This window comes from Cryptotermes secundus, unplaced genomic scaffold, assembly GCF_002891405.2.
Source record: "Cryptotermes secundus unplaced genomic scaffold, Csec_1.0 scaffold929, whole genome shotgun sequence".
In the NCBI taxonomy this organism is placed as follows: Eukaryota; Metazoa; Arthropoda; class Insecta; order Blattodea; family Kalotermitidae; genus Cryptotermes; species Cryptotermes secundus.
In genome coordinates this window covers 938,531-950,703 of record NW_019725015.1, presented here as the reverse complement: position 1 = coordinate 950,703, position 12,173 = coordinate 938,531, and the positions used below count along the sequence as shown (strand labels likewise).

The 12,173-nt window shown below is 43.8% G+C and overlaps 1 protein-coding gene across 3 annotated transcripts in view; it reads left to right on the top strand.

Annotated features, from left to right (window-relative positions):
* Positions 1 to 12,173, top strand: part of LOC111863268 (hillarin) — an 86,006-nt gene that overhangs the window by 63,570 nt on the left and 10,263 nt on the right. For all 3 annotated transcript variants that reach the window (XM_033750984.1, XM_023849431.2, XM_023849432.2), the window contains 3 exons: positions 4,916 to 5,032; positions 6,967 to 7,163; positions 11,800 to 12,040. In XM_033750984.1, the coding sequence (XP_033606875.1) occupies positions 4,916 to 5,032; positions 6,967 to 7,163; positions 11,800 to 12,040 (555 nt within the window). The remainder of the gene's footprint in view (positions 1 to 4,915; positions 5,033 to 6,966; positions 7,164 to 11,799; positions 12,041 to 12,173) is intronic.

Below are 12,173 nucleotides of genomic sequence, written 5' to 3'. Positions count from 1 at the left end.
TGATTCTGGTCGGGGGGGAGGGGGTCGCATTATTTCGAACTTCGTGCATGAAGTGAAAAGTTATTAAATTTTTATACATTTAAAATTCGCATAAAATGCGACCGCTCTGTACAATATTTCGCATCATCTTCCAAATCCTCCCATGCCTCTATCTTGTACGTTTAAACAATGAATGAAGTTCCATCTTCGTCCTCCAGCTGGGTTGCCACCTGCGTAAGTAGTTGGCATCTGCTGAGTGTGTGAGTATGTGTGAGATTTGAGGTTCTCACAGCGGTGGATCCTCAGATGTGACGCTGTGTATGTAGTTTACCGACATTCAGGAAGGACGTGCTAACTCATCTTCAGAATGTACGTGTATATCATGAGGTAGATAAAGTGGCACTGGAGCTGGGTTTCTCGGAGTACTCCGGTTTCCCCCTACTCTCCACATTCATTAGTCAGTGTGCCACCCGACGCAATACAGTCTGCATGCTGACAGCGTCGTGACGTAACGAGTAATGAACTTAACTCCTAAGAAGAAGGGTAGAAAGGTATCAGGGCTTTTCTCGGGGTTAAGGCAACTAGGACGTGAAGCCAACCACCGACCATTGTTATGTGCCAAGGAGAGGATGCTTATTTTGTATTTCAGCGTCATGTTGTGTGTGAACACCTTATTATTGGTGACGTCGCCACAATTCTTATATAAAATTTATATACTATTTTACAACATGTTTCGACTCTTTATGAGCATATTCAGGTAAAATATTTACGTTCACTTTTAAAACTAAAATCAGCATATTAGAATACTTTATTTGTTCCAGTCTGGTGTTATTAAATAATGTTGATTTCTTGATCCCTGTAGAAGTGGGCTTCACTTCAATGCCAACGTTGGCATTTTTTTTTTCCTGTGGCGCTACAGCCCCAATTTGGGCCTAGGCCTACCTCCATGAAACTCTCCGTTTCACTTCGGTTTACTAGATCTTACACATGCGGTAGGACTCCTTGGGCGAGTGATCAGCTCGTCGCAAGGCCTCTACCTGTAGACAAACACAGAGAAACGCACACAAACATCCATGCCCTGAGTGGGATTCGAACCCACGATCCCGGCTTCCGAGCGAGCGAAGACAGTGCACGCCTTAGACCGCTCGGCTAGCGTGACCGGCAACGTTGGCATTAACATCGGAAAATAATATGTATGACCTCCCCCAGATGTAAGCATTGAAGAGCTTGAGTGTAGATATTTTGCCTGATGATGGCCGTAAAGAGCCGAGACATGTTGCAAAATAACATATAACGTTTATGCACGAACTGTGGTGACGGAGCCAATAAAAAGCCACTCCCCCTGCTTCTGCGCGGTGCGGTCCGTACTTAATGCAGGGACAGCTTGTGTCACTGCCCTCCTTACAGGGTCAGAGTTTAGTGAAAATGAGGACTACGGTTCTCCTGGATATGAACCCTTATACTTTGGTAGATAGATACGGATGTTGCAGAGATACCTCCCCCCCCCCCCATATCTCCAGGTTAGAAGGAATCCTCTACCTTAACGACGGAAGCAGCAGGTTACTGCGAAATGTCTGTACCTCCCTTTCGAGCAATTCGGCACCACATACGAGAAGGCCAAATCTGCGATTTTATGTCATTTCGGTATCTGATGATCATTTTTGGCTTAAATGGTTGAAAGAATTTTTGTTTTATTCGTTATGCATCATTCAGTTGAATTAGGCAGACAGGAAGTTTTACAACTGTTGTTTTGTGGAACATATCTATCAACGTGTTGGACAGGTTTCTGTGGGTACTGCATTCTGCAATCTTATGTGCAGCCGCGACAGCTCAGTCGATATAGCGACAAGCCACGGCAGGGGCAGTCCACAGCGCCCTGGCCCCCTATCCAATGGGTACTGTAGGCGTTTTCCCTGGGAGCACAGCGGCCGGGGCGTGAAGCTGACCACTCACCTCCATCTAGTGCCAAGGTCGAGAATGTTAGAGCTGTACCTCCACTCCCCCAAACGTTTTCAAGGCATCATGCTTAATTAATTAGGCGCAGGGATGTCTTTACCTTTCTTACAGTCCTATGTTATCTGATACCGGCATGTATTTGGATATTCACGTGATCTGTCCGTCCGTATTTCCCGCAGTCTCGCCATGCTCAAAGTTGCGTAACTGGCCTCGCGGGCAGAAATTGATCTTGTGATGCGGAAATGACGTGAGGATTTAATTGTATTTCTCACGGTAGTGTCGTCACGCAAGCATAACTACTTCCGGAATGGGCTGCGTCTCCCAGAGACTCGGTTCGATGTTAATTGCGTGTTCTGTGTGGACACGAAGCTACCTCAACCTGACCGCCAGTACAACTAGACCTCAAACCACCTGAGCCGTTCTTTACGCGTCCGTTAACGGCGCTGTAGGTGAGATATTCTGCGGATAGATCGATCAGTAAGGCAGGAATGTAAAAGTACCGATGGGGTTGGCATAGCGGTAACTCTCTGGACTTCTGTTCGAGAGATATTCCGTTCGAATCTCGGCCTGACACCGGATTTCCTAGAGGGATTTTCATGGCTTTCTTCAGACCCACGGCGGCTTCTTTCCAAATGCTTGCATATTAGACATTGATTGTTCTGCCATTCGAGGCCGAGCAGGCTAGATGCTGACACATTCACAAAAGAACGCTTACAAACGAAGATTGTTGTCGCCTGAGATGTGACGCCGTGTATTGCGATGGAAATTTACCGACGTTTCGCAGGAAAGTACTGCTTCTATCTTGAGTTGTATTTACTGCGTTCATCACTATCGTTGCTTGCTTAGCATATGTTTGACCCGGAAGATGGAGCTGGGGAAGGTCGGTGAAGTTGTGCCGGACTGAACAGGAGACGGTGTCCCTCACGGTGATGCTGTCAGAGCCTCGGATCCAGGAGGCTGAAATTCTTTAGTTCGGCGGCCTGAATGCGTGTGCCACTTGTGGAATCTAACGAACACATGGATGGAACACGACAGTTTAAAAAAATGAAGATGACCCGAAAGGACCGCGACCAATTTTCCGTGTGACGAAGACTGTGGAGAAACCTCATAGACCCAGGTAAAGGTAAATTCGTCCCTGAGCTTAATTAAGCAGCAGGCCTTGAACAAAGCTGAGAGAGTTGAGATGCAGCTACACGCATAGTTTAACTCTTCACTGGTCACCTTTATTCTCCGGCCGCTCTGCCCCGGGGAAAGAGCCGCTGGTACTGTTGGCTAGGAGGTTGGGTGGGCCCTAAAAACCAGTCTGATTGCTGTAGAGAAGAGAAAATCTCTTTGTCCTGCCGAGAATTCATCCCCATTTCTCCGGGTTTCCAACCCGTGCTCTAGTCGCTTTACTGAACAAGCTAGAGAAATAAATAAATTTCCATCTGATGTGCAAATACGACAAGATACGCACCTACCTACCTAACTAATTAACTAACTAACCAACTAACCCACTGCACATAGCAGTGCCCATAGTTACTGAGCTATTCGGGAAATAGTCCTTGGAAGGTTCACGACCGCGCTCGCAAGAGCGTGTCACTGGATCCTATCCCGAGCCAGATGATCCCAGTGCACACCCTTCACTGGGATGTCAATATTCCTGTCAGGTGTCCGGCCCTACCTTGCTGCCTTACTGCCCCACTGAGAGTGTGCTGTCTAGACTCGACGTGTCGGCTGATCGGGCCTGTCGCGTGCTGGAGTTGTACACGCAGGTGGCCAGCGCACGATCAGCTAAGGAATCTGTAGAAAGTGAGTCCGGCTCTCTTCATTTCTTTTACGCGCCTCGATCGAGATCTGGATCTTAAAATTCTACATTCTGCGAGAAACTGATCTTGTAACGGACTGGCTCTGCTCTCAGAGAACGTTTTCGTGAGGTGTCAATGTCTCTTCAGACTGTCGCAACTGAAGCAGAGGATCTAAGAACGAGTTGTATAGCTTTCACCAAAACGTGAACCGATTTATCTGCATGATATACGTATATCCAGTTTCCTGCATTAAACTCAACCTGAGCCCACAAAACGATCATATGAGGCAGACAGTTTGTTGTTTGCCTAATTAATGAAGCTTTATCAAACATGGTGTCGAGTTACGGAATGTGTCAATAATTGTTCGGGCAAGACGTAGAAACAAGCGGCCATGATATGTTTTGAATGTTACTGAGGTCGCCAAGTAAGCTCACAAAAGAACCTCAGACAGAATACCAATTTCCAGATCGAGATACGAAATCAGGGACACCGGACTCTGCGACAGGAATACAAACTACTGCGCCGTGGAGTTCTGTTTTTTTCTTAAGAGGTAGTAATAGACGGGTTGTCCTGTGGGAGGCAGATAGTCCTCCATTATCATGGCTATGAACGATGGAATTAATAGGGTTATGATGTCCTGAAAATAGGCCTATTACATTGGTCCACCGCAGCGACATCTGTGGTTCGTTCTACGTCCTTCCCAATTCATTATCATCCATTGATCATTTCACCATTCGACCCTATGTAATCTCAGCTATGACAGCATTGTTGAACTAACCATTACTAACTAACTTCTTGGAGCTGAGACTTTCTTGAGAAGCCACCAATTATACAGCTACTCAGGAAATTCCCAGCATTATATGGATCCCGAAGGTTCATTATCGTGTTCACAAGAGCCCTCTACTGATCCTGAGCCAGATTAATTCAGTCCATACTACCCAATCCTATGTCTCTAAGAACCATAATTAAATATGTAAATAAAGTTAAGTTTCTAATAATTAATATAATGATTTCGTATATGTGCACTGCATCTGTTGTCCAGTAAGTGAGTCTTCAGACTTTCACATGGCGACGTGTTCCAGCCGTCAGTATACACCTATATCACTACTTCCTGGTTCCATTCTTTCTACACCCTCCGCTGTAATCGTGTCATGTAGTATGAAAAGTAATTGTTTTCGTTTGTCGCTTCTCAGGACAAAGATGAACAGACACAACTGGAGATGAAACACCGGAAGGAAGAGGACGACCTGTACCGGAAGTTCGCGCGGCAGAGAGAGGAAGAGGACAAGCGGATGCGAGAGGAATTCCGGGTGAGTGCAGCGCTCAATCGGGCACATACTGTGCACTGGCCTGATTGGCAGGGATCCAGTAAGATATGTGGTGTTCTTGGGAAGGTTTCAAGTCTGAGTAAGTTAGGATAATTAGGGCCTGCTGACTACTGCTGACTATGCAGCATGAACCCCTTCATGGTAGAGGGGCAGAAGGAAGTGGAATTGGGCTGTAGTGCCCATAACAGCTCAAAGGGGGATCGCATTGCCCTTCCATATGCTATTTTACTTTCTTTGGTGATTTCCCACTTGCTAGTGGCGCTTAAGCTCTTCACTCAGTTTTGTCAGGGCGATGAAACAAAAAAGGACAGGATGTCTGGTTATGTAGAACTCGTGGGGAAATGGGAAATGAGTTCAGAAATCTCAAGGATCGAGATCGCTTAGGAGAATTTTCAACAGACAGAAGAACAATATTAAAATGAATCTTTGAGAAACAGTTTGTGACGTTGTGAACCAGACTGAACTGGTTCAGGATAAGTGCACTGAGTAAGTTATGTGTTCCAGGGTATAAAGTTTGGTGCTCCATAAGATCAGAGAATTTCTTGACGAGCCGAATAACTGATATTGCTCAAGGAAACCCCATTTTTAGTGAGTTGGTTGGGTAGTTAATTAGCTATTTAAGGCACAGTGTTAACTACTTCTGTATAAACTGCTTTAACTTTCAGACCTGCAGTTTTCTCAAAGAGTATATCTGTAAAGAGTACATCAGCTATTTGTAGACTTCAAGAAAGCCTATGATTCAGTTAGGAGGGAAGTATTGTACAATATTCTGATAGAGTTTGGGATACCCATGAAACTAGTTAGGCTGATTAATATGTGTTTAAACAAAACTTATACTAAAGTCTGTATAGGTAAACATTTGTCTGATAAATTTCCTATCCAGAATGGTCTAAAACAAGGAGATGCTTTATCGCCACTCCTTTCCAACTTTGCTTTAGAATATGCCATTAGGAAGGTCCAGGAAAACTAGGTGGGACTGAAATTAAACGGGACACATCAGCTGTTGGCCTATGCCGATGATGTGAATCTACTGAGTGATAATGTAGATACCTTAAAGAAAAACACACAAACTTTAATTGCTGCAATTAAGGAGGTTGGTCTAGAAGTAAACACAGAAAAAAATAAGTATATGTTCCTGTCTCGTCACCAAATTGCAGGGCAAAATCATGACGTAAAAATAGGAAACAGATGTTTTGAAAATGTGGCACAGTTCAGATATTTGGGAACGACGATAACAAATCAAAACTGATTCAGGAGGAAATTAAGAGAAGAGTGAACTCGGGTAATGCTTGTTACCATTCAGTCCAGAACCTTTTATCTTCTCATCTGCTGTCCAAAAACATAGAAATTATAATATACAAAACTATAATTTTGCCTGTTGTTCTATATGGGTGTCGAACTTGGTCTCTGTCATTGAGGGAGGAACATAGACTGAGGGTGTTTGAGAACAGGGTGTTGAGGAGAATATTTGAACCGAAGAGAGATGAAGTGACAGGAGGTTGGAGAAAACTGCATAATGGGAAGACCAAGACGTAGGTGGGTGGACAATATAAAAATGGATCTTAGAGAGATAGGATTGGATGATATGGTCTGGATCGATCTGACTCAGGATATGGACCAGTGGAGGCCTCTTGTGAACACGGTAATGAACCTTCGGGCTCCATAGAATGCTGAGAAATTCTTGAGTAGCTGCAGAATTGGCGACTCCTCCAGAAAGGCTCAGCTTCATGAGTAAGTAAGTATATCTGTGTGTTCCGCATGGTTTTCACACTAAACAGCGATTGTTTCCCTAAACAGCAGTAACCGGTTCGTCTTAGTATTGGTGACGTAATGTATTTCCTGTGAGGTACGAACTGAATCTTTACGTACCACTCAATGCTTTGGACAGTTAAATTGGCAAAGTGTCCCTCCCTCAGGATGAGTGGGAGAAGGAACTGGAGCGCCTCACGTCTCGCTTTGAACGCGAATTGCAGACCAAGAAGAAGCGTCCAGATGAGCAAAAGGTGCTTACTTTGCGACACCAGCAAGAGCGGGAGGACCTGGAGAAGAACATGACGCTCCGGCGAGACAAGAAAAAAGAGTCCCTCACCCGCAAGCTGCTCGAGCACGAAAGGTGAGGCAGAACATATCCTCACGATGTTCCTGTAATATATTAATGCATTGCATGCAGTCTTCCCCCAAATATGTGGAATTATTTATGTTCTCCCGATACGAACATCATAACCTCCTGTATTTCATCAGTCTGGCAATATTAAGCCAATTTCGTAGGAAAAAAATAATCCATTCAATTAATTTATTAAAATTCTTGACAGTAGCTGAAAGGCCATTACAGACAAGCACTGAAGGATCTAATAGATCTTAAAGATAATGAATTAAATATCAGCGTATTGTATTTATGTAAATGGGTTAACTTGTCGCAGCATGTCACCCAGTCCTCGCGTTACTTCGGCCATACACTGGTTCTGAAGCCGTTTTGTTGTTGCTTCAACAGAATCGAAAATGTAAAGTTTTCCATATCCTGGCATACGTGTATTTGTCTCTCTTGAATATAGCGGTTAGACGAGATGGTAAACCTGGCCATGCATCCGGAAATGGTACGGACCAGGTGGCGACTTAATATCCGCGACATTACCGAGTTGTACTCTCGTGTATGTTCCCTCCAATCATTTGCTTCGCGCGCATCTTCTATAAGCAGGTCTCAATAGAACCGTCACATAGCGCTCCTATTGGCGTTGCTGCCTACGCGTTCCAACTGGTGAGGGACGGAAACATATCAAAGCCTTATATTGTATGTGTATGTTTGTATAATAACAACACAATTCAATGCAAGAGCCAGGATAGTTCAACCAGTTAAATACTTGGCTATGCACTGCTGGACGACCTCCATTCAATTGCCGGCAGAAGAAAGGACATCATCTCCCCAACAACGTTCGGGCCCGTCCTGAGATTTCCCCCCGCCTCCTGCCCATTTCTTACATTTATCGCTTTTCCTAAGAGTAAAACGGCCGAAGATTCCTTTAGTCCAACACTTTAATAATGATAAAAATAATAATGCTCTTGTAAAATGTGGATGCCAGCCTTGCCATAGGTTGAGAAGTTACCCGATTCGAATTTTTGCTGTTAGACGATCTGTCGTGACTGGAGCCTTTCGTGGTGTCTGTCGGTCCCTCGAGGCAAGTGCCAGTTACGACCGCTTCCTTCTTCATCCTTTCCAGTTCATCAATCATTCTGTCATTCGACGTTATGTAGTGTGGTCTATTGATAGAGTAGGTAAATAAATCATGAATGAATAAATAACTATACTACAAAAGGGCGCTTAATAAAGGTCTCAAACCTTCGACACGACACGCAATTGCAGGACTTTGCGTTCAGTGACAACCACATTGTACCTGAGTACGTTTGTACAGGTTGACATTCCTTCCAACAAACATCAGCAGTGCAGCACTTCCCGCTCTCTCTCTCTCTCCATCGGAGCAGCTCTCGGGTTAATGCATTTCCGTGGGAACGTATGTTTGTCGCCGAAAAGCCAAATTCTTAATCGTAAAGAACGCCACGGTTAGTAATTTTTGTCTGTCAACAGATGGCACCGCACATTTCTGCCCAGTTAGTTTTAAGGGAACGATAGCTGTTTATTATAAGAACCAGACGAAAATATAAATACATTGTACAGAAGGTTCGGAATATTAGACGTCAATGGACAGTGGTAATCATATATACCACAGTGTTTAGAGTTAAATAATTTGAAATTTCACCTAGAGAAAGTGTTCGTTAATTTCAGTTAGTTCTCGGAATATGCGATGTTTTCTTTCCGAACGCCATTAGTCGCATTCACTTTATTATAGGTACGTGGTGTGTTTTCTTGGGAGCAAGCCTCGAAATTTTATGTATTTTTCGTACTCGCTTCGGCCTTTAAGGAGTTAAAGGCCTCCCATTTCGGACTGTACAAGCCTGTCTTACAGGTGTGTAGCCTTTTCCCCGACGGTTTGCCCTGAATAATATTTTGTCCCGATTTCAGTCAAAGTAACAGTTTTTTTTTTACATTTTTATTGCTCCAGCTACATGGGCACGCGGTAGCATAGTTGGCGGCCGGCGCGTAAGGCTGACAACCTTACCGCCCTGTATGAGCCCATTGTCTAGAAAATGTGGGAACCACAACGGGCCTCCACGGCGTGTTACTGGGATAGCTTAATCTTTCTTTTTATCTTTGCATTTTTCTTTTAAAAACGGACCTCTTTTTCTTTCACTTTCGGCGGGGCTCCTTAGCATTCGTTTTGGCACAAGTATCATTGGCTACCGTCGGCTTTACGTCCGTATTGCCGGCGGTGCCCATGCCTGCCCCTTGTCTCTTTGCCGCCTGTCGGAATGGGACAGTTTTTATAGCTGAACTGCTCACTGCGGAACCAAGCAATATTGAATTTTTTCTTTTGGGAGATGGCGGGGCGCTAATGCGGCATGTCTCGTTTTCATCTCCAAAAACTGTGGTTATCCCATCCAAAGGGGATAATTAACATAATTATCACTACTTTGTGAAAAGTTTACAAATTACGACACCGCCTATGCTTCACGGGATTTGCCTTTCAACATTATCGATATAAAAAGTGTTTAAAAAAAGTTTTCTTGAATTCCGTAGTAGCAAACCGCGCTTCGTTGAGGTGAAAATATGGAAAGGGAGATGACGTGGGACGCTGTCCTCAATTCCGAGTGGCTGACCGGTTCAGATTTCTCCGATATTTGCTGCTACAAAAACACAAATCGAGGCCGCCGCAGAGGTGACATCGTGCCAGACCTCATTTCACGACCTTCGAAACAATTTCGCTGTTTCCAGGAATGCGGCTGTTTATTTTTGCCGTATGTATTTGTCTCTACATGCAGCGTTCAGAAATAAGTGAGGCACTTTTAAATGCACATAATTCCATAAGAGTACAACATTACAAAAGGTGTTAAATATCACAGAAATCGCTGTAGATTTTATCTTCAGTGTGGGAACTTTCAACGAGCAATCAATAGAAACACTAATGGCTTTCGAAATTGTTCAACTGCATAAGTATTTTTCATGTCCGCCCCTCCCACAAGTAGTCATAGTGATTAATTTCAGTAGAATACAGTGACCAATCATGCTGAAATCTTTGTGGGCGGCAGTTTGAGTCTAGTTAGAGTAGTGGGGTGAAACTGAGTCCTTTGGTACTGCAGCCTGAAGTGGGCCTCTTTCATGAGCCCCCGATAACAGGTTGGTATAGAGCATTGGCAAAATGATAATTGGTGGTGAGAAACTGAAGTTTGTATGGAAATACCTGTCCAATTTCCACTCTGTTCACAACAAAGCCCACACAGACAACCCTGGGACTAGACACAGGCCTCTGCAGTGAGACACAGGTGATTAATCACCTAAGCTATCCCATGGCCTTCAGTTTAATGTTTCTCATGAACCAAAGTGTTCTTAAGTTGAGCATCTAAGCCCTGTCTCCACAAAGTTAAGTCTATCAAATTTAGACTTTTTTTTTTTTAACAAACAGTCATGAGCTCTACACCGATGAAATCTGGCACTCTTGTGATTGAGAGTTCTCTGTATCAGGTGGCTTCTGTCCATAGTGATTTACTTCCAGACATATTTTAACGAATTTTTTCTAAAAGACCATGTTTTTAAGAAATATAAAAACACATGTTCTGCACATAGGTTTTGTGGGTAGCCCATGGAGGTTTCTGTTGGATGTAGTTTACCAAATCTTATATTTCTTTTTAACTTTTGGCTGTATCACAGTTAGCAGTTATTATGGTGTTCATTCGTAGTTCCAGAATTTGTCATGTACAAATGCTGAAAATAATTCCGGAAATAAACTTAAAAAATGAATCATGTGATCCTGAAACAGGCAAAGCTATATATAATGTATTACAAAATGATGACATAAACATGTGACCAAGTAACTGCTATTGCTAAACAGAAGACATAAGCGTGTCAGTGTATTAGATAAGATGGTCTGCAGGACAAGGCTGGGAATATTGGTATAAACATCAATTTGCATGTTTAGGGAATGTCACTGCCATTATTCTAGTTTGTGTCTTGACTTGTTCAGTGTAATGGCAATTACAGATAACCAGTAATTGAGTCAACATAATGAAGTACTCTTCCTATTATCCCCTTTAGGCCACAGTACTCTTTGCTCCAGTCCATGAATCTTGCTATCCCTTGTGCAGTCCTCCAGGACTTCCTCTTCCTTTATGAGAGTTGTTCTATCTCTGACACTCGTAGCAGGGTTTAACCTCAGTAGGTTGCTAGTACAATGTCTGTTGTCCAGTTGAGGGATTATCTGCTTACAGCTTTCAGACAAGCCCCGCCTTCCCCAGAGAGAGGATGTCCCAGCATTTTAAAGCCTCCAGGAGCTGTGGCTGCCTGTTGGTCCACAAGTCCTTATTCAATATACTGCGATCATGCCTCCATATCTAGTGGGCTCCTTCTTCTGCCATTCAGGGGATGTACTTCTGAGGGTTGCAGGGTCCTCTGAGTGCACTAAGCTGTAGAAAAATGGAATGTCTCCTGCCACACTTAGCAGAGCATATAAATGATCTTTAGAATAACTGGTATGAATAAAAGTGAAATCATGCTTTGTGCTTTTATATCAAAGTCTGTGAAACTGGAATTCAGTTCAGTGCTCGTTTTTGCAATAAATAAATTAATCAGAACGATTACACCCCATCATTAGTAGTTCCTGAAGCTAGAAGCCATGTTCTCATGGCTAGCTCATGTTTTACAGGGCAGCCACGGCAGCGCTGGTGGAGAAACAGAGTCGCGAGATGCTGGACCTGATCAATGAGAAGCGTAGCGAGTACATGATGGCTGAGTCCCTCTACTTGGATGATGGTGATGGCTACACAGAGGATGTCTTGCTGCCCTACCCTAGCCAGGCGCCTATCCCAGCACCTCCAGCCCTCTCCAAGTTCGAGGTGTACAATGATCCTGTTGAGTTTGCAGATATAGACCAAATAGCCATCTCGGTAAGGAAGCAGGTTACTAATGTTGACAAGGTTTCTAATTTATCTTCTTATGCATGCAACTCTTTGCTCAAGAGCAGTGTTACTAGGTTAGCTGATCTCCCACATGTAAGTACCAAGCCTATGAGATTTGAAG